The following is a 23,308-nucleotide window of genomic DNA, read 5'->3' on the forward strand; positions in this document are numbered from 1 at the left end:
AACCACATCGGTCTTTGATGCTAACTGATGTTGACATGCATGGGGATACGAGCCCCCACATGCTTACATACGTAGCGCTCATTCGAACCCCCGAAGATGTACCTACATGTTGGGGGGAACATATAACCTGCTCTGCATGGACAGGGTTTCATTCCTATGAGCATCATTCCCTTGCATTAATGAGAGCAAGGGATAAGCCCTTGCTCAACTGAAGCTTGGTGACTTCTGGGGTAAGTGTGTCCCGGGAGTATGGGTAGGTCTCTGATTTAGAGAAGATGGTTTCCCTGTCTTTCATGAAAAAAAAAAGTAAGCTGTTGTAAGTAAATTATCTTAGATCCATTGAGATTTGTTGACTTGGTAAAAGATTCTGCTGTAAATAAACTATCTTAACTTGATACTACCTAATAATAAAAACAACTATTTCAGTTTACTTGTGATGTATGCTTTTGTATGTGTCTGTGTCCATTTACAGTTTATGGTTTCAAATCCAACTGTTCTAAACAAACTAAACAGTTAATCAACTGTACAAAATACAGATTTCAGTTTCAGGCTGTGTTTTAGAGCCTTGAATCTCAAAACTGTGGATCTTCATGATTTAAGGGGGCTTTTTGGAGATCTCAGATCAGGGGTTTTGAGCTCAGCAGTTTGCAAAAAGTTGAAATCTGGCGTGGACCCATGTGCCCATGTCAGTTTTAATAATTTGTATTTGAGGTAATAGTGGCATACAAGATAAAAAAAACTTTAGGTTAATTATGCATTTTAGAAAGTTGACTTAGACCACCTTTTTTTATAGCTCTGCCTTCCGTACTTATTATCACTGTCCCGACAGCGTAAAACTTGACCACTTTTTTGAAAAAAATAATATTAAATTTACTTTTAGCTAACTTATTGATTGATAATTCTTTGAAAATCAAAAGTTGGAGTGCATCAAGCAAACGTTGGGCATATGACTGATAAATTCAAGAGTTGTGACAAGGCTTATATAGGAGGATAAGCACTGTCATCAGGTGGGCCTTGGATGCCGTTCATCCCTAAGATGAAATAAATTAGGTGGGGCACTTTTTCAGCCGTTGATTCCCCTGATGATGTTCATCCCAAGCATTGAATAGCTTGAAAAATAATAATTTACGACAAGCTGTCCAACTTATCAGCTACTTACAAGAAAAGCAGCACAATACACAAAGGTCAACTTAAATGACTTAGGGTCAAGTGTGTCTTTGGTATTAAATTTACCAACAGCTACGTGTAATAATCAAAATGTTGGGCAGCTATTTGTAAATAGATGATAAATTCGCTGGTGTTTTTGTAAATTACTCAAAATCAAAGTACAACGCGTTCCGGAACAAACATGACAGCCTTGGATGCCGCTTATCTTCATCCTAAGATGAACGACATATCTAAGGCACTTGTGCAATGTATTCATATTAGGGGTATCAATGGATCGGGGTATGACTCGATCCCCACCCGTACCGGATCCTATAGGGTCAGCATTTGGTTACGAAGAACCGGGTCTGATTAATTATCCGGGTCAAACCCATGAAGTTCGATTATTAAACGGTATAGTCTTTTGGAATTTTATACCAAGCTAGGTTCCGACCCGAGTTGTGATTAAGAACTGCAATTTTTCAATGTAAAAAACTTTTAAATGTTTATTATTTTACTATGTACGGACCTGGGTTGGTTTATATAATTCTTATCAGATTCAGGTATGGTTTTTCTTATGAAAAATCTAGTTGGACCCGATTCTGGATCCAATACCCACATACTTAGTCCAATCCAGATTTCGACCCACATATTTTACTGGGGGTCCAACCTGTTTTGTTTCAATTTTATCACAAGGACTGTACCTAAAAAAATGATTCTCCAGGATATTGCACTATCCGGTTCCTAAATCAAAACTGAGGCATTTGAGCCAAGAGCATCGTGATTTTGGGTACACCATATAATTGCACTTGAAATGATTCGTAATGTCTAAAGGGTACAAATGAGGTAGCTCAAAGGCTAAGCCCATCTGGTAGGGGACACTCAAGAATGTCACCATGTTAAACCCGAATCCAAAATGTAAGCAGTAGATCTGAATTTGGATTTGATCTGAATCAGATACAAAGAGGTAAGATTGAGTCCAGATCCAAAATACATGTGATATCACTGGATCCTGAAAAAATATAACAAAAAAAAAAAAACTAGTTACATGTAAAATTTACAATTGGCTAAGATTTTGATTCAGATCAACTCCATATCTAACTTAAAACACTGATCTGAATCGAACCCAGAATCCAAAAATAATCTGATTGAATAGATCTGAATCCAATCCAAATTCACATTTGAATTTTACTTAAAAGATCCATATCCGGAAATAACATGTACTTGGATCAGATATCTGACCATATCTGGTCCGTTTGCAGCCCGAAGTGGGCAGGGGGAACTGGGGGTTTTGTACCAATGAACTTGGCGAGTGCAAATGAGGCAGACCAATCTGACGGGCCCTTGTCACAAAAATATCAGATTGAACATGCAGTAAGCCTTGAAGGAACTATACCTTCAACTCAACCAAATGATCTGTCTTAGGAGGGATTATAAGAAACAAGCCAATGACAATATGTGCATAAATTAAATAGCCAATAAATATCAAAAATCAGCAGAACAAAGCCCATAATATTAATGAAAATTCAAAATTGCAGCCCCACAGAGAAGCATGAAACAGAATGCGTACACTTACAGGAGCCCTCCAAGATAGATTTTCACTCAGTTGTTGAAAGTGTCTATTCCTACACATGGATTCTCACTCAATTGTTCAAAACTGTCATTTCTTTGTGGCACTCCTCCAGCTTCCTCCGACTGTTTGATCAATGTTAGAACAAACACTGACAAAATTCTTTCCTTGATTCTTGCTTTCTCCTCAGCTACCAGCAAATGAACTTGGAGTGGAACTCATAATGCCCTAGTTTGCACGCTCAGCTTTATGGCTTTACAAGCAGTAGCAAAATGAAAAAATTGTCATTCCATTCACTTTCTTTGCCTCTGAGACTTGCCCTTGTTGCTACGCCTATGGTGATGGTTTTTCTTTCTACCACCTGACTTGCTTTGTCTAATGTTTTCGTTTTTCTTTCCACCGCTAGGTTTCACTTTCACGCTTCTAGCAGATCTCATTTTCTGTTTGGCTATTTTCCCCAACTTTGTTGCCACTTTTGTAGACTCATTTATGCCTGAGTTACTATCCTTGGGATTCCCCGAGTCTGATTCTCCGCTCAAGCAATCATCAATTCCTGTCAGCTTTGCAAATTCACTTTCATCAATTGTTCCTTTCTTCAGTTTCTTTAGTAAACGGTATTCCCTCTCCAATTCGTCTTCATCTTCCATACTCTGGACTGCCCGCCGCTGCCTACCTGTTTTCTTCCTTGTAACTGCCTTGCCTGTGTCACTGTTCAACTTTGGTTTTTCAGGTTTTGGCTCCAAACGTGCCAATTCTTGTTTTTCTAACATATTCTTCTTTCGCTGTTTCTCACGAGATTTATCTCTGAATTGGATACAAGAATAAGAATTCAGTTAAAATCAACATGCCGGAAGAGATTTGTTTCTGGTTATGGGTGACAAAAAAGCTTACTTGTACTTGATCTCTGAAAAGTTAATGTCATCCACAGGTGTAAAACCATCAATTGACAAATTGTGATTCTTCAACTCGGTCATTGAAGGAAGCTGTAATAGGCCATAACCCATTCCCAACTTCCCTATCTCTAATTCTTTCCACCTAAAGTACTCAAATATAAGTAGACATAGAATGTTTAATCAAAACACCGAAAGAAGGCAAAAATGATTAACCTGAAAATGTACGAACAGTGATGTTCTTTATATGCACGAATATATGATACAAATGCCTTGAGTCCCTTTTCCATAACGTCACGGTCTCTTTTTGCAGCAGCACGTATCTGCATTCATCGATTTATCAGGCCTGAGTTTTCTAAAGTAAATCACTCAAGAATAGGAACTTTTCAAAGACAGTTGCTTCATGTGCCAGAGAGGAAAAAACTGGATGGTAGTAGACAACAAATATACACTAATCCAGTTTTCATTATCAAAGTTCATACCTTGAAGACACATAAGTTAGCTACCAGAGTAAGTTTCCTTACATGTCATTGATAGTATGCTTGGTTTAAACATAACCCTACTTTAGTTTCCTTACATGTCATTAAAATTGATTTGAGTTAATGTTTTACTCCGCTAAATACATGCACCGTAGCAAATAGATCTAATCAAGTTAGGAAGGACAAACTTCACTTTTTGGATCAGCAGCACCTACCATCTGCAAGTTTTCTCTTCTTTCTTGGGCTGCAAGTTTTCTTTTATCAAGTTTTCTCTAGTCTATATTTCTCTTATAATCTTCTCACGGGTTTTATTCTTCGGCTTTTATTCAGTCCGATTCTATCTTGGGTGGCATATCTTCCAAAAAAAAAACTTTTTCCTCGATCTCTTCTCTTTAGTACAATATATAAAGAGGAGATAAAAAAGGAGTGATTGAGAAGGCCTGCTTGTGTTGCTGCCCTATCTGATTTGCAAAAAAAAATTGCACATCCAAATTTATTTCAGTTTGACAGCTATTTTTTATTTTAGCCTTGTGTTATCATGCCACCATGTTTTGTTGGTAATCCATTCCTTCCTGTGAATTTGTTTCTTCCCATGATTCACGTAGCCTTTACGTTTCGATTCTCAAATGGATCCAAAGTTATCCTTCTGCCTTCTAATTTCCGTCTTCAATTAGTCTCCAAAAAATGGAATCATTCGAATTTCCTCACTTGGAAAAGGCAAATCACCTCCTTCATCAAGAGTCAGGATCTTACAGGGCACTTGGATGGGTCAATCCAGATCCAGTCAGAGTATCTTGTGCATGAAAATAAGGATGACAAAGGGGTTGTTATCTCTATCACGCAAAACAAGAATCCAGAGCATGTATCCTGAATGAAAAAGGATCAAGCATCGGTAGCTTACATTACTTCCACCATGTCCCAAGAAGTACTTGTAGGTATACCAGATGATTGCACTGCCATGGACGTGTGGAACAAACTAGTTCAAACTTACTCTCAGATTTCAGAGGATAGAATTATGTATCTAAAGAAAGAGTTTAAAAATTTGAAGATAAGGTCAATGAGAATTCTAGATTATTTGATTAAGATGAAGTCAATTACAGATCAGTTAGCGATGGAGAGATGTGAAGTAGAAGATAAAGAGAAAGTTTAGCAAGCGCTTATCGGCCTAAGATCTGAATACCATCATTTCTACAACTCTATAATACCTTATCAAGTTGCCTACTTTTGATGAGTTGAGAGCCAAGTTACTTCATTATGAGATGTCCAATGGTGGAAATGAAGAGCTATCTCATGACACTCGAGTGGGTGCACGTCACTAATACATAGCGTGGAAGAGGAAAAGGATTGTTTTGAGGTGGTAGAGGTAGGGTGTCAATGGGTCGGGTTTGGTTCAGACCCAGGTGGAACCAGACTTGCACCAGATTTTCAGGTATGGTATCGAGTCCAGACCCGGGTCTAATCGGTTCTACTATAAGAGAAACCATATCGGGATCCGATAAGAACTACATGAACCAGACCCAGACCATACACGGTAAAATAATATTTTTTCATTTTTACATTGAAAAATTGGGGGTCTTAATTGGAACGCAGGTTGGGTCCGGGTCTGGTATAAAATTTCACAAACTATACCCGGGTCCATATATTAATCGAACCTTTGGGTCTGGACCTGGGTCTTAATCGGGTCTTCTTATTTGTCACCATACCCGGACCCTATAGGGCTTGGTCCGGGTCGGGTCTGGGTAAACCAGACCCGTTGACACCCCTAGGTAGAGGACGTGGTAGAGTAAACGGCCAAGAACGTAGAGGCATTTTACCTACTCTGAATATTCTCCCGAATACTCAGGGTCGGAGGCCTATTCTCACTTGCTACCTTTGCAAGAATCCTAGCCACATTAAGGCTAACTGCCGGTACAAGGATGACCCCAATTACAATCTGAAAGTTGTTGATCAGAATAAAGACTGAAAAGAAAAGTCAGCAGGATGGATCTAGCTTGCAGGGTTCAGATGATAAAGAGACTCTTATTGCTGGATTGGTTGGTCTGAATTTTAAGAGGAATGAATTTGACTCTGAGGCAGCTAGCCATACTACAAGTGACGGTAAGTTATGTAAATCAGTCCCTTATCTTGGTAGAAATAAAGTTATTTATGGAGATGGTACTCATCATAATATATTTCACGCTACACGTGGGTTCAGCTAAATGGCCCACATACCCGTGTTGACACAGGGACGGGTACCGGATATGTGTTGGGCCTGGATTGGATTAGGTCCAACCTAGACCCAACCTGAAACCCAAAAATTCTCCGTTTTTTTTTTGTTGTTTCGCAAAACCCTCAAAAGAAGAAAGAGTGGAGGAGAAAGAGGAAAAAGAAGAAGAGGATAAGAGGAAAAAGGGAGAGAGAGAGAGAGAGGCACCATACCTTCTATCCTTCTTTTTCCTCCGATCCACCTTCTTCATCCAATCACCAGAGAGAGAGAGAGAGAGAGAGAGAGAGAGAGAGAGAGAGAGAGAGAGAGAGAGAGAGAGAGGCACTGGGACAAAACCCCCTCTCCTTTCCTTTTTATCGTACCCTTCAGAAGAAGAAGAAGAAAGAGCCGAGGAGAAAGAAGAAGAAGAAGAAAGAGCCGAGGAGAAAGAGGAAGAAGAAGAGGAGAGGAAGAAGAAAAAGAGAGAGGGGGGGCACCATACCTTCTACCCTCCTTTCTCTGTTATTTCATCTTCTTCATCCAATCAACAGAGAGAGAAGGAAAGGGGAAGTGGTGGGCCGAAACCCTCTCTCCTTTTCTTTTTATCGTAACCTCCCACCCCTCCCTTGTTTCCCTCTTTTACCCTTTTTTTACCTACAACCCCCTCTTTTATTCAAAATGCCATCCAACTAACTTCTTTTTTTACTAAAATTTGTGCATTTTTACTAAACATTGCATTTGGACCTACAAAACAATAATATGAATCTTGCATTGGACCCACACAGTGTGTGTGTGTGTGTGTGTGCCCACGTTTTTTAAAATTACCATATTGTACCCTTTGTACTCGTACCCGTACCCATGTGACATAGATCTCACATTGAAAATACTCATATTCCCTTGTCCAATTCTAATTCATTCTTTGTCTAATGTGTTATGTGTTCCCAACATAAAAAAGAATTTAATTTTCGTATCTAAACTTGTTGATGATACAAATTTCTTCGTTGTTTTCACTCTCCTCTTCTATGTATGTGAAGGATCTTCTCACGAAGAAGACGTACACTGAAGAGGAGAGGCAAAAAAACATGTGTGTCATCAAGGAGTAACCTTCATTGAGTAGTGTTGTTGCTTCGAAGTCGGTTCTTGATGTCTCCATTTCTAATGAGTCTAAGTCCATATTATCGCCTTGCTCACTATAGTCAGGGATTTATTAATAGACTTGTGTTTGATGGTCTTATTTATAAATTTGATAATACTTGGACTAATAGTACTGGTGGTTTATGTCTCAGTTGTAGCATTTGTAAGTCATATGTTCCTTTTTGTTTCTTAGAATAATAGAGCTTTGAAGCCTTTTGAACTTATTCATTCTAATGTTTGGAGACCGGCCCTTGTTGATTCTATGTATGGTAGTAAGTATTATGTTATATTTATTGATGACTTCACTCACTATTCTTGAAAAACAAATCTGAAGTGTTTTCCTTGATTCATAGATTCTATACATATGTCAAAAACTCAGTTTTCTACAATGTTGTCAATATCGGTATCAGCCCATTGATTCAGCTGCCAGTACCAATACTCAACTGAATCGTTTTGTATCGGCTAGAAAATAATAAAAAAATATTGTGTGTCAACCATAATGTGACATGTGTTAAAACCATTAAAATAGTATTAAAATAATAATAATAATAAATTAATTTTTTGTATTTTTAGGCATTTATTTAAAAAAACAGCCGATTCAGGGTGAAGTGTATCGAAATTCTGCCAATATGATATGTATCGGCCGATACTCACTAATACTGGTAACACTGATTTTCTATTCAAATCCTTAACTTCCAATGTGACGGTGGTGAATACATAACATAATTTACCGAATTTCTTATAGGAAATGGGATCAATCGTACGGTTTCTTGCCCATGCACACCTCAGCAAATTGGTCTAACTGAAAAGAAACATAGACACATCGTTGAGAGTGCTTTGTCGATGATGCATGCTAGTGATGTTTCTTTAAGGTTACGGATGAATACAGATGCTTTTGTCATAATCAGGCTGCCCATGAAAATTCTTGATTATAAATCACCATATTTTACCTTGTATGGGAAACAGCCAGATTATGAAATGTCGAAAGCTTACGGGTGCACTTGTTATGTTCATGTTGATAGAGGCCTCCAAGTTTGATGATAAAGTTGTTTGCAAGTTTGTTGGGTATGTTGATGACTATGCAGGTTATAGATGTTACGACTCATCAAAACGGTGCATCCATACTTCAAGGAACATTGTTTTCGATGAAGAGTCTTTTCAGTACATGTCTATGAAGTCAATGCAGGAGAAAAATGAGGAGTCCTGAAATTTATGAGCCATGGTTAAATGTTCATCTCATCTCAGGAATCCAACAACATCAAGATGATAACATAGTAAAAGACGGGCAAAACGACAGCAATGATGAGAGCTTTCCTGATTCACTTAAAAACCAAATTCAGTCACAGGGAGGTTCTAGATACGGGCAACTATATACCAGACGCAACAAAAAAGCCATGCAAGAACAGAGACATGTAGAACAACAGGGGATTGAAAATGAACTAGCAGAAGAACTATCCACACAAATCCGTCATCCTATTGATCAATGGGTACATTAGGAAAATTTCAATTTGGAACATCAAATAGTTATGGCAGAGATAGAGAAACATGAAGAGCCAAGACGTTTTATAGAAGCTTGCAAAAATATGAGATGAATAGGAGCCATGAATGAAGAGTTGAAAGTCTTGAATGAGTGTAAAACATGGGAAATAGTGAAAAGGCCAAAAGACAAAAATGTTGTTGGATCAAAGTGGATATACAAAATTAAATACAAACCAGATGGGAGCAAAGAAAGGTATAAAATGAGGTTGGTAGCGAAAGGATTCACTCAAGAATATGGCCTGAATTATGAAGAAACCTTTAGCCCCATAGTTAAAATGGGAGCTATCAGATTTATTATGTCTTTGGTATTAGATCATGGTTGGTCATTGAATCAACTCGATGTGAAGAATGCCTTTCTTCATGAGAGTCTCAAAGAATAAATGTATATAGAGCACTCTCAAGGTTTTGGCAAAAAAGATCCTGAAATGTATGTTTGTAAGCTAAAGCGGGCTATATATGGGCTGAAGCAAGCATCAAGCAAGCATCGCGTTAGTGGTTTGAAAGCTTATCAAATGAAATCAAGAGGTCATTCATTGTTCATATGTAGAGGTTAGGATCACATTACTCTAATACTCATATATGTGAATGATATCATTATTACCCATAGTTGTGAAGCCCATATTGAAGAAATTAGGATTCTCTTGAACAAAAGATTTCAGATGAAGGATCTCATAAGGCCAAAGTATTTTCTAGGAGAGGAAGTTGATAGAAGGGCAGATGAGTTAATCTTGACTCAACATAAATATACTTTGGACTTGTTGAATAAAACTGGGATGAAAGACTGTAAATCAGTTGCCACTCCAAGTCCAATTCATAAGAGATTGAGTGTCGATGATGGAGACCTATATGACGATCCAACCAGATAAAGAAGTGCAGTGGGCATGCTTTAGTACTTGACATTCAACAGACATGATTTTATTTATGTTGTAAATCAAGTTTCACATGCATGAGCCTAAAACAGGTCACATGAAGGCAGTTAAAAGAAACTTACAGTATTTGAAAGGAACTGTTGGAGATGGATTAGTGTACAAGAAAATAGCACAAAATGAAGATATGATGATGGTTATGGCATTTTATGATGTTGACTGGGCAGGAGATCTGGACGAAAAAGGATCAACATCCGGATATTGTGTGTTTGTAGGAAGAAAATTAGTATGATGAAGCAGTAGAAATCAGAAGGCAGTAGCACAATCTAGCACAAGGGCTGAGCATCTCTCTATGGCAGCTGGAACTTCAGAAGTGACATGAATTAGATATCTTCTAGATGAGTTGGGTGAAAGAATTTTAACATCTATTTTTTTGTGACAATCAAAGCGCCATCAAAATTTCATTGAATCCAATTCAACATGTAAGAACAAAACACATTGAGATAGATCAACATTTCATCGGGCAAAAAATTGATGATCATGAAATAGAAGCAAGATATGTTGACACAGAAAAACAAATTGCTGATCTTTTCACAAAAGAGCTCACCAAACAAAGATTCTGAATTTTAAAAGGCAAGTTGTCCATGGTAGTGACCATGTACAACTTGAGGGAGGATGTTGAGACGTCACCAGGGTTTGGATCCAGATCCTTGATATGTATATTATTTGTTCTAGTACCCATTATGCCCTTAATTTTTTTTTCATTGTATTTTATCTCATGAAGGCAGATTTGTAACTTGCCATGTAACATAATATAAAAGTCATAGAGATGCACAAGATTCCCTATCTTTGGGGCCTGTAGAGTTGCAACCCAATCTTTCTCTTGTCGTCCACTTTTCATTGCACGATTTCTCTGACTGAATTCATATCGATATCAAAAGTTAACAAATGTATCATTCTTGAGAAAGCATGTCTTTTATAATGAATGCAGGAAGGTCCAATCTTTCTCCAAATCCTGTAGAATACTGGAGTTTATTGCGACATCTACCACTAAAAAATGTGGAACTGCTTTTCTTTCCCCAATGTTTTTAAGAATATGTTCATTATCACTATGAACTAAATGCTCTGAGAATCAAAAGGATTATTGGACAGGTATGTCAGTTATGAGTAAATGAATCACCTTTGGAACGATATCTAGAGCAGTAGCTGAACACTTCCTTTCTTCAAGAGGAACTCTTCTTATACGCAGAAACTCAACATAAGCTTCTTCCTTTAAATGCAGAAACATAGAATCAGTTGGATAAATGCTAGAAAAATAGCGTTCTTATGCATAATGCATGCATAAAGTGATTCACATCTTTGTATGGATACAGAACTTCTACATCCTATTGCCATGAAAATGCATAGTCAATCTTTGTAATGGTCACATTCTTTTTTCTTCTCGATAATAAGTCATTTTTTCTTTATATAAACTTTCTATTAGAAACCAACCTTAGGGAGAAGAAAAACAATAGCCCTTCCTGGTCTGCCCATACGTGCAGTGCGACCAACTCGGTGTATGAACATATTTGGATCTTGAGGAGGATCATACTGCAGAGAAAAGCAATAAGACAACAATAAACAGGTTCATTAATCCTGAAACCAGATATTAGACACCAATAATATGTCAGCCAAGAAAAAACCGATAGCTTTATTTTAGCTTCCATGAATATTACAATCCACATAATCAAAGACTGTATAAAACCAACTCTGTAGGTGTCAGAAGCCGAAAAAAAAGGTATTTATTAGAATTCATATAAAGCTTTATAAGACCAACGGTGTAGGCATAACCAAGGTTGGCAGAAAGCAAAGCGGAAATGAGAATCACAAAGGGAAGCAAAAAGCAAAGATTTTTAAAGTCCATATGAAGCAAGAAGTGAGAAGGGTCAAAGAAGTGTCCACATGAAATAGGAAGTTTCTTGAGAATTCAGACGTAAAAAGAATAAAAGATGTCACACGATACAATATTTCCAGTTTAAAATCAGTGCATATGATAACATAATACCATGTAATACAAAACAATTTTCTCACTCTTTGACTTCAATTACGAAAAATGCTTATTGTATTAGATATGAAGCAAAAGAAGAAACATGGTCTTATATCCAGGTAAACATCACCATTTTCTAATACCACAACCAGTAATTAGTAGATAATAATAAAGTTTGGCATAGATAATCTATGACCTATATCCTTAAAAAAAGTCTATCAATTATATGCAAAAGTAAGACATAATATTTTTACTTGTTCTTCTTACACTGAGAAGCTAATGTTGAACACTTCTCCCTTGACTTTCAAAGAATTACTTAACAGGACCTTTGAGTATATTAAAAATGAATACATCATTTTATGTTTAAAAGAAACTAAAGCCATTTATGATCCATTCCTTGACTTAATCCAAATACATCAACTATTGTTCCCTATTTAACGAAATCGCGACTCATTAATTATGCAAAAGGGATTTGGCATCAATATTTTGAAGAACAACATGATGAGATTGTAAAAATTTTATTCACCCCAATAAATGCATGATGACTAGAAAAGGTAAAGCATGTTAAAATGTAAAATTGTAAATATATATATATATATATATAATATTATTATTATACTATTTTATATATATATATATAAATAAAATATTTTCCTTTTCTTTTTTTTTTGTAATTTTATGTTTTTCTTTTAGTCGTCTAGTTCAGTTTGAACTAGACTGACTTTGCTAGTCAAGTCTCAATCCAGACTTGACTAGCAATAGAGTTGTTGGACACAGTCCAACAGCTCTATTTAGAGCCGTTGGACACAGTCCAACAGTTCTATTTAGGGCTCTATTGAGTCCCCTCTCCCTGCAGTGTATATATAGGGGTGCAACCCCTCTTGTAATGTATTCCCAAATGCTTCTTAAGCATTTAGGTGTTTTCATATCAATAAAGATTATTTTATTTCCTATTTGTTTCTTATTATACCCTTTTTAAGGGTTATGATTTAGTGTCTTTCTAGACACTTTCTTTGTGAATCTAAGTTCTTGATTCGAAGATCCTCATTTTATTTCATGGTATCGGAGCCGCGGAAGTATTAGATCTTGAAGAAAAGTTGCCTCGGTTTCTGTGCCCATTTGCAAAAGTGTTTGTCACTTGGAGAGAAGTGTTGTATCACTTCATTGGGGAAGATTTCACATCTTGTTGTTTTGTATTTCTTTTTTTTTCTCATTTCTCTTATTGTTTTTTTTTATCCCTACTCTTTCTCTCTTCTTGTAATCGATGGATGACAATGATAAAGTCACCATCATACCTATGAAATTAAGCGATACGAACTATGTAACATGGGTTTCAATCATTAAGCACCATATATGGGGAAAAGGCCTATGGGGGATTGTGGATGGTTCCGATTCGGAACCTGAGCTATCTCTTACTAAAAAGGAAGGAGATAAAGAGGTTCCTTTATCAGAAGAAGAGAAAATCAATGCTCTTGCCTCTTACGAGAAGAAATGGAAAGAATGGAGAATATCTCATGCGAAGATAATGTCATGGCTTATCAATAGCGTTGACATTAAAAAATGCTCAAGTCTTGTCAAGTTTGATCATGCCGATAAGGCATGAGAATACCTTAAGAATATGTATTCCCTTAAAGATATTGCACACGTATGCAACCTCCAAGAAAAAGTTCGAATGATGACCCGAGGAGACAAAACTATTCGTGAATATTACAATGGGTTGTCCGAACTTTGGAAAGAACTTTCCCTTTTAGAACCTAAGTGGCATTGTGCCGAAGACATCGAGCTTCGTCATAAACAACTCGATGTTGAACATTTTTACCAGTTTATAACTGGATTAAGGCCGAAATTTGAAACTACTAAATCAACCCTCCTTCACAGGGGAAAATTCCTTCTATTGTTGAAACTATTAAAGAATTAACAATGGAAGAGAATCGTCTCCGGAAAGGCTCTTCTAAAGCTGAAGATGATTCTGTTTTAGCTGTCTAGACCAGGGAATCATGTTCGATCTTATAGACCTCCTCACTTTAACCGACAGAATAATGATTATGATAAGAAGAAGGTTATTTGTCATCATTGTCATGAACCGAAACACTACAGGCCACAATGTCCCAAACTCAAGTAACTAAGAGAGAAAAGAGTTGCAATTGCTGGATCGGAGTCCAAAGATCAGGATGCACCAGTTTCAATGGCACAACTAATGGAGATTCTTCAGCCTCTCATCAAAGGTGCCTCTTCTTCATCTGAAGCCTCAACCGGCACTGCAACCTCATCTTTTTCCGATCCAGGTAAAATTTCTTGGCTCCTTGACTCTGGTGCATCTTTTCACATGACCCAAAATAATCAAAGTCTATCCGAATGTGTTAAAAATAAAACAAGTGTGTCAATGGTTTTTACAGCCGATGGGACTTCCCTTGAAATAGAAGGAATAGGAAATTTCGAAAAGATTTATAAAACAAATAAATTTTCTATCCCAGAAATTAGATATGTTCAAAAATTAAATTTGAATCTTCTATTTGTGTCTTAAATTTCTGACTATGGATGTAATATTTCATTTTCTTCTCATGGTTGTTGGGTACAAGATCGCCAGTCAGGAAAGCTGATTGGGGATGGCCATAGAGAAGGAGGACTCTATTACATGGATTTTTTGGAAATGCCGAATAATATTTTTTGCTATAATATTCAGAAAATTGAGTTGGAGTTATGGCATAAGAGACTTGGTCACCCACATATAGCCAAAATCCAATATTTTTCAAATCTAGGAAAATTTTGTAACTCTGAATCATTTGATTGTAAAGATTGTATTCTTGGCAAAATGAAAATATTACCATTTCAGAACAGAACCTTTTTCTCTTCAAGACCACTTGAATCAGTACATTCGGATGTTTAGGGTCCTGCACCCGTGATTTCTAAAAGAGGATTTGCTTACTATGTTATTTTTGTCGATGATTTTTTCCGACATACGTGGATTTACTTTCTTAAACATAAGTCTGAAGTATTTTCACACTTTCAATTTTTTCATAATATGGTCAAAAACAAGTTTCAAAATGATATTTCTAGCTTTCGCACACATTCAGGAGAGTTTTTATCTACTGGTTTTAAAAATTATCTTAAATTACATTGCATCACACATAAAAAATCTTGCCCCTATACTCATCAATAGAATGGGATGGCTGAACGAAAACATCGTCATATTATGAAAACCATTAGGACATTATTAATAGCAAATCATGTCCCGAAAGATTTTTGGGCAGAAGCTGCCTTAACCGTCACCTATCTCATTAATAGGATGCCATCCTCCTCTTTACATAATATCACTCCGATTGAAAACTTATGAAAGTCTCTCCAGACTACTCTAAACTAAGAATCTTTGGGTGCAAATGTTTCATATTTACCGACAAAAATGATAAACTTTCATCTCGTGCGATTCTATGTGCTTTTCTAGGATATGCTGAAAATCAGAAAGGTTATAGATGTTTTGACTTAACTATATGTGTCTAGAAATGTTTTCTTTCTTGAAAAAGAGAGTTTCTTTGATTTTGAAAAACCAAAGGAAGTCACTGAGTATTCGTTTTTGTTAGATCTAACATCAACACCTGATGAATATGATCTTGACTGTAACTTTGATGATGATCGAAGAATTGTTGATCATAATGTTGAGGATGAAGAAGTTCATAGGGATACTAGTATTCAATATTTCAGGAGACAAGAGTCTAATCCTCCATGTGCACTTGAAAAGTATTCTAACATTCCAACTAGATGATCATCTCGAGTCTCGAGGCCTCCAGGAAAGTTTGTGTCATACGAGTCCTCACCTACGTATAGGGCAGTTATTGCATTAATTCACTCATATGAAGAACCATCCACATATTTCCAAGCAATAAATGATATCAAATGGATAGAAGCCATGAAAGTTGAATTAAATGCACTAGAAAAGGCTTCTACATGGACTATTCAAGATCTTCCTCCAGGAAAAAAAAACTATAGGATGTTGATGGGTCTATAAAATTAAAATCAAGAGTGATGGTACTCTCGAAAGATATAAAGCCTGATTAGTAGCCAAAGGTTATGCTCAAGAATATGACATTGGTTACGAAGAAATCATTGCTCATGTAGCTCATATGACAACTGTTAGAACCTTAGTTGCCTTAGCCTCTATTAAGAAATGGTTCATTTTTCAAATGGATGTCAAAAATGTCTTTCTAATTGGAAAGCTAGTTGAAGAAGTATACATGGAACCCCCCTCATGGTTTAAGTATTTCTAAAGATAAAGTCCTTCGTTTAGAAAAAGCCATTTATGGTCTTAAACAAGGGCCAAAAGCTTGGTATGATAGGTTTAGTCGTGTTATGATCGATTTTGGCTTTCAATTCTGTTTAACTAACATTGTTTTGTTTGTTAAGAATTCTAATGCAGGAATCATTGTGCTTCTTCTTTATGTGGATGATATGATCATCACCGGAAGCGATAAAAAGAGAGTTGAAACGATCAAAACACTTCTTAAATCTCATTTTGAAATGACCGATTTAGGCTTATTAAGATATTTTTTAGGCATTGAAGTTGCTTATTCTCCTAGAGGATATTTATTATCTCAAACTAAATTTGTGTTTGATATTGTTTTCAGGACTGGTATTACTGATGATAAGAAAGTTGATACTCCAGAAGTGGTAAATGTTAAAATGAAGATTGATGATGAACTCCTTGTAGATCCAACTCCTTCCAGACAACTTATTGGGGTGCTTTCCTATCTATCCATTACCAGACCAGATATAGCACACGTTGTTCACACAGCAAGTCAATTTCAACATGCCCCCACTTTTGTTCATATGGGAGCAGTCATGCGTATTATGAGATACATCAAGTCCTCCATTTCACAAGAACTTTTCTTATCCTCCTCATCTTCTCTTGATTTAATTGCATATACTGATGTTGATTGGGGAGGAGATCCCAATAATAGACACTCAACCACTGGTTTTTGTGTTTTTTTAGGTGAATCGTTGATTTCGTAGAGGTGTAAAAACAACAAAAGGTATCTCTCTCATCCACCGAAGCTGAATACAGAGTCATAGCAACCACGACCATGGAAGTAGTTTGGCTCCGACGACTGCTTACTGATATGGGAGTTGAAGCAACAAAAGCTTCAGAGATGTGTTGTGACATCAAAAGTGCGATCTACATTGCCAGTAACCGAATATTTCACGAACGCACCAAACATATCAAAATGGATTGTAACTGCGTTAAAGAGGAATATCTACACGGGACAATTGATCTGCCATATGTTACTTCAGAATATCAGTTAGCAAACTTCTTTACAAAGCCTCTTGTTGCTCCCCAATTCCACTTTCTCTTAGACAAACTTTCGTTCATTGTACCATAAGTTTGAGAGGGAGTGTTAAAATGTAAAATTGTAAATACATATATATATATATAATATTATATATATATATATATAAATAAAATATTTTTTCTTTTCTTTTTTTTTGTAATTTTATGTTTTTCTTTTAGTCGTCTAGTTCAGTTTGAACTAGACTGACTTTGCTAGTCAAGTCTCAGTCCAGACTTGACTAGCAATAGAGTTGTTGGACTGTGTGTCCAACAACTCTATTTAGAGCCGTTGGACACAGCTCTATTTAGAGCTCTATTGAGTCCCCTCTCCCTGCAGTGTATATATAGGGGTGCAACCCCTCTTGTAATGTATTCCCAAATGCTTCTTAAGCATTTAGGTGTTTTCATATCAATAAAGATTATTTTATTTCCTATTTGTTTCCTATTATACCCTTTTTAAGGGTTATGATTTAGTGTCTTTCTAGACACTTTCTTTGTGAATCTAAGTTCGTGGTTTGAAGATCCTCATTTTATTTCAAAGCACGTGCCAAAATTTCTTCTTGTAATCAGCTACTGACGCATATTTATCACCAATTAAACGCTTCATCTATTTCATGGTAGTGGTGTGAGACTGAGGGAGAAACTACAATGATGTGATTCTGGATAACTTTCTAAACATAAATGCTAACTGAATGCAAAACAATGGCAATGACGACGATGATGAGGATGTTATTACAAATATGATGATTAGCTTAAACCTCTCTATAGTTAAAGTGCATATATTGTTTGTAAAGATTATTTATCAAATTTGTGCAATACAGCGGCTGAAAGATAAGAATTTACCTATGAAACTTACCTGAACAATCCAATCCACACCTGGAATGTCAAGCCCTCGTGCTGCAACATCAGTACATAGCAGAATACCACTTGACAGTTCCATGAAGGAAGCTAATGCCTTTTCCCTAGCACTCTGCAAGAAATTCTAATTTTACAGCAGTGTTTAAGAAACAGCTATGGTAGTAAATTAGGGTTGCATCATCTGTGACACCTAACTCATATGAACTGCTTATTTTAGATGTGACACATATATCATTAGAGTTGTGGTATCTTACTGGATGACGCCATTAACAGCAGTTTCCAGAAGCATGCTCATAGAATTGTGCCAGAAAAGGATAAGAAAGAGCAAGAATATGATCCTTCAAAGAGAAGACACGTGCATTATTAGAAATAACAATCAAAACAGGCAGAGCTTGTCCTTCCTGTTCCAGTAGCCTAAGGTCAAGTCAAACACGATATTGAGATTCTTCCATTTAACTCTGTGACAGAAAAGGACCTTAGACCTCTTCCACAAGTAACTACAATTTGTTGAACATTTAGACCAGAATTTAGAGAAAGAAATTTATCAAGATTTAATAAATATAATCTGACTGAATTCCTCAACATTATCTGAATTGTATATGCACATTATTATCACAAGGATGCATCTGTGTGACAACTTTTTTGCACAACTTTTGCAAGATTTTTTCCCAAAAAAGGCAAGAAGTGAACCAAATAGCAACACTCACAATATGGAACGTGATATTACTGGCTATTGGTGGAGCCACCAAAATGGTAAACAGACAATGTCAGGGATAACCCAAGGACTAGGCACAATTTCCTTCATTACATCTATACAAACCCATGGACAGTCACAAAAAAAGTGTATGTGTGTGCCAAGTGGTCCCATGTGTATGTGTTTCATTTGCCATAATATCTAGTAGGCAACACTAGTTTTAATATTGTATTACATGTTATGTATATTATACCTTAAAAATATGATCTTTGTAGTCTATTTAGGGAAAACATGCATTTGTTGAGATGTTTTTACAGAAATCTGAAAATCAACAGCCCATATTGCAGCAAAACTTTACAAAATGAGGTTTTTTAATTGAAATGATTTGACCCAAAGCAAGTTTTCTGTACAAGCAATAGTACAAGTGATGATAAACATATCAACAGGTTGAGATTAAGCAAAAAACACCTACAATATGACTTTTTTCTAGATAATGTGGTACCATTGATAGTACCAAATATATTCAACACACACACATAGTTGTATATATCCATGTAAAATGTACATGTAAGTAATGCATGCATCTATGTATCTTACACACATATACATGTGTGTGTCTCTTTGTTCCCTGTGTATTGTGTGTACTGTTTAGCTGTTTATTTGTCCCTTGTTTTTTATACCTGCTTCATCCTTCCATGGAGAGGAATGATGTGAGAACCTTTGAGAAGACTAAGCTGAGGTAATACAACTCCCCAGTAATCAACACAGGCACAGGTCATGAAATATCTGTTAACAACAAAGCAAACAGTTGTATAAGTAAAAAATGAGGCTAATCCACTCAAAGGCCATGAAACAATGTGTCTGATATTTTTATGGGATTAATTATGAAACAATTTGATCTAACAAAAAGATTGATAACAAGACTTACACTATGACTTTCTTTTGCATGTTATTGGATAAAAAATCAACGAGATGTGATGACTTCACCTCTGCTCCACACTCTAAATACTGTGTATTGAAGCAATAAACCATTCAGAAACTAAACGCCAGCACTTGAAAAAAAAATGCTTGATAGACAACTGCTTGTTTTGACATGAGCAAAAAAAAATGATCATCTTTCACATCAAAAATCCCAACATAACCTAAGTACCTAACCCATATCCTTGTCCAAAGATGAGAAAATATATAATTATAATAATAACAGGAGCGAGGAAGCACAAACAAGAGTAAGCCTAGGCATAGACAGGTAGACATGAATAATGTTAACTCTAAGTAAATGCAACCTTCAATCTATTTGACTTTTAATACTTTAGGACTGCTGTTCAACTGCCCTTTCAGGATAGAAGCCATAGGCTTCAACCTTTGCTGTCGATGGATGTAGTGGTCACACATATTTTAGGCTTTAATTCTTTAATATTTCTATTTTGAATTCTCAAAAAAAATGACATTGGGACAACAGACAGCAAATTGCTGAGCCAATCTAATAAACTAGTTTAATCAGATGCAAGAACAGAGACCTCAATATGTAGCCCCAAAGGCGTTTTCGAAAAGGATCTTTCTGCTGAAGGTGCCAAATCAGCTGGTAACTTGGCATCAGTTCGAACTTCAACCCTCACAGGGTTTCTCAAGCCTGCTCTGGATAGCTCTTCAACAGCCTCAGTTTGAGTAGCAGAGAAAAGACCTGTTCTTCGTTGCTTTGGTAAACAAGATATTATGGAAGAGATCTGCTTCTGGAAGCCCATATCTAAAAGCCTATCTGCCTCGTCAAGAATCAAAATCTGCTTTCCACAATAATATAAGCAAATTAAGAAGAGGTGTGCATTTCATACAAAACAAATTGTCTGACCATGCTCTTTTCTAGCGCAGAATTAGAGTTGTCACAAGATACCCATGCCACAGCATAAAAACCACATAATTTTATTCACAGAGGTACAATGCAGTGCACACAGAAAAATCCCAGAAGTCAAAGTAAATTCTCCCATTCATGAAAAGCTCTATATCAAGTACAATCTATGTCACATGAATAAGGGTGCAGGAACGGGATAAGATGCAGATACGCTTGGTATGACTCAGCAATCCTCAAATATTGGAACAGGGGCGCATCATGTATGCACAAAGAGGTGCACATATATATAATAGACAACTTTTTGTCTTTTTGATGATCAAGCTGGGGGATTAAGGCCCCTCTATTTTCCAGTAGATAAGCCCTACTGGTGGCTATACAACCAGGCAGTTACTCAACCACCATACCAGTGGGGTTCGAGCTCACAACGTCCCATCACATGGTGACTTGCACAAACTGCTCTCCAAACAGGCAGAGCCACCATTGCCACGTCCCATTACATGGTTATAATCATCAAATTAAAGCAATAAAACATGAATAGACATAAGCAATCAAGATCAAGTGAAAACTCTTGACCAACAACTCCAAATCACTATAGGCTAAAACATCAAACAATAAAATCAAGTTGAAATTGAAATGTAATGCAATTGATGACAAATTCTAAAAGAAAATGAAACACCCAGTGAATAGACATAAGCAATCAAGATCATAAAAGGAAAGACATAAACTTAACGACGCAAATATCCACAGTGTCCGATAATGGTTCGACCGTGTCCATGAAGTGCCCGAGCGTTGCATCTTGTCGATGCGGGATATCCATGCCAAGTGAAGTGTCCATATGACATAAAGAGTACAATGCAGTGTACACAGAACATTCCCCGAATTTTAATAGTAAATTCTCGATTCATGGCTCAAACGATTAAGTTCTGCAGGAGTTTGAATACCTCCAAACTTCTAAAATCCAAACTTTCCACGCGTTCCATTATGTCGTATAGCCTTCCAGGCGTGCCTATGAGAAGATTCGCACCTTCCTCCTCTATCTTCTTCAATTCCACTTTTATGTCCCACCCACCAACAAGGAGCATAGTTCTAAGATTCGGCAGAGTTGAGACAAACGGCTGTGCAACGTGATAAATCTGAGATGACAACTCTCTCGTTGGTGAGATAATGATTCCTGCAACCTGAGTCCATTATCAATTCAGAACTCAGATGCCCATTTCCAATCAGACCAAAACTAACAGTATTGCATTGAAAGAAAGAAAAAAAAAACGAATACCCAAAAACAAGAATGCACGAAAACAAAAGGATGGGATCAAATGGGTGTCGAACCGCCGACCTGGTGGGGCTTCAGGGGTTGGTGGGCAGCGGCCCGACGGAGGATCTCGACGAGGGGTACGACGAAGGCGAGGGTCTTGCCGGAGCCGGTGGAGGCGTCGACGGCGACGTCCTTGAAGGAGCAGAGCAACGGGATGGTGGCGGCCTGAACAGGGGTGCAGAAGCGGAACCCACCGTCGTTGAGCACCAGAAGAACCTCGTCGGAGAGTTGGGGACGCAGCTCCGAGAATGGGACGCTCGTTAGGCCCTTCGTCGCGGAAGAGACGGTGGCTGCCATGGCTGCTCTGTGCTCTCTCTCTCTCTCTCTCTCTCTCTCTCTCTCACACACACACACACAAGTTTTTGTTCGATTCGGTCTCTCTCTCTCTCTCTCACAAGTTTTTGTTCGATTCGGGGAGTCGGTATTGCCGAAAGTTAAGGTAACAAAGACAAGGACACGTACGGAGATTCGATACTCATATGACACGCAAACACAATCTTTTTGAAAATTAAGACGCGGCAAATATCATTCCGATAAACCATGGGTGAGGTCCGCGACCACCAGCGTTACCTAGACACGATACGTATTTTTCTTTTTCATTGAAATTTTATATTTTTGTGATTTTAATATGCAAGAACATACTTATTATTTAAAATATTATTAAAAAGCATTATAATGGATTAATGATAAAATAACAGAAAATGACTATATTGTGTGGATAATCTGACGTGATTCTCTAAAAACCTTAGAATTTTTTATATTCTCTCAATGTTCAAAATTGCAAATATCCGACATTGTAGAACTCTTTTAACCTTTGCAACTAGAAATTAAGGTTTTATTGTGATAAGATTATACCGCTTATGTTCAACTCCCACTTAAATCTAGAATTGTAGGGTTTTTTGTGTAAACCTCACGAACTTACATAAATTTATTTGCAAATTTTGCGGTGAAATTGAAATCACTAAAATTGCAAATATCTTACGATTAAACAAAAGAAAACATTATGCTTAACAAAAAAATATATCATCGATGGTTCAGTGGGAATGCAATGTCTCTTATAAATAATTGACAAAAATAATTGATGAAAATAGTTGTTAGAAAGAAAGCAGGTTAGATACCATTGGTTTGGGACAAAAGATAAAAAAAAAAACCTTAGATTATGTGAAAATAATCAAGTGGGGGACTACAACGGGTTTATATATGATTCGAGCAAAAAATAAAAAATATCATATATTTGTAATAATTGCATAAATATTTAAATATGATATTTATAATATAAGGTGATCCACAAATTATTTTATGCGAGATTGTGCAGTATATACGAATAAGTAAGATTTTTATAAATTTAGTGGTAAGTAAAGTTTTCAAATAAATTTATGTGATTTCTGAAAGTATATACGAAAAAGTAAGATATTTACGAATTTAGTGATAAGTTTCACTTTCTTA

General features: G+C 36.7%; 1 protein-coding gene across 1 annotated transcript; it reads right to left on the minus strand.

Annotated features, from left to right (window-relative positions):
* Window positions 1–2,628: 2,628 nt before the first annotated feature.
* On the minus strand, window positions 2,629–22,190 carry LOC149829163 (DEAD-box ATP-dependent RNA helicase 18-like). Its single transcript, XM_090017297.1, has 11 exons — window positions 21,884–22,190; window positions 21,492–21,728; window positions 20,222–20,482; window positions 19,633–19,712; window positions 19,385–19,490; window positions 18,009–18,122; window positions 11,298–11,396; window positions 10,987–11,076; window positions 3,820–3,926; window positions 3,605–3,748; window positions 2,629–3,517 (listed from the first exon to the last, which is right to left on the minus strand). Exons 1-11 carry the CDS (start codon window positions 22,157–22,159, stop codon window positions 3,007–3,009), a joined length of 2,025 nt encoding a protein of 674 aa, XP_089873423.1. The 5' UTR covers window positions 22,160–22,190; the 3' UTR covers window positions 2,629–3,006.
* Between the last annotated feature and the right edge of the window lie 1,118 nt (window positions 22,191–23,308).

The sequence above is a fragment of the Nuphar pumila genome, chromosome 9 (assembly GCF_984573655.1).
Source record: "Nuphar pumila chromosome 9, dmNupPumi1.hap1.1, whole genome shotgun sequence".
Classification (NCBI taxonomy): domain Eukaryota; kingdom Viridiplantae; phylum Streptophyta; class Magnoliopsida; order Nymphaeales; family Nymphaeaceae; genus Nuphar; species Nuphar pumila.

Bases quoted from the DNA above. Each gene is read 5' to 3' on its own strand.
- LOC149829163 (XM_090017297.1), bottom strand. From the start codon at position 22,159: ATGGCAGCCACCGTCTCTTCCGCGACGAAGGGCCTAACGAGCGTCCCA. The intron at 20,483-21,491 runs GTATTCAAACTC...TGTGGAAAGCAG, and splicing joins TGGATTTTAGAAGTTTGGAG to ATTTTGATTCTTGACGAGGC. The intron at 3,518-3,604 runs GTAAGCTTTTTT...TATCCAATTCAG, and splicing joins TTTTCAGAGATCAAGTACAA to AGATAAATCTCGTGAGAAAC.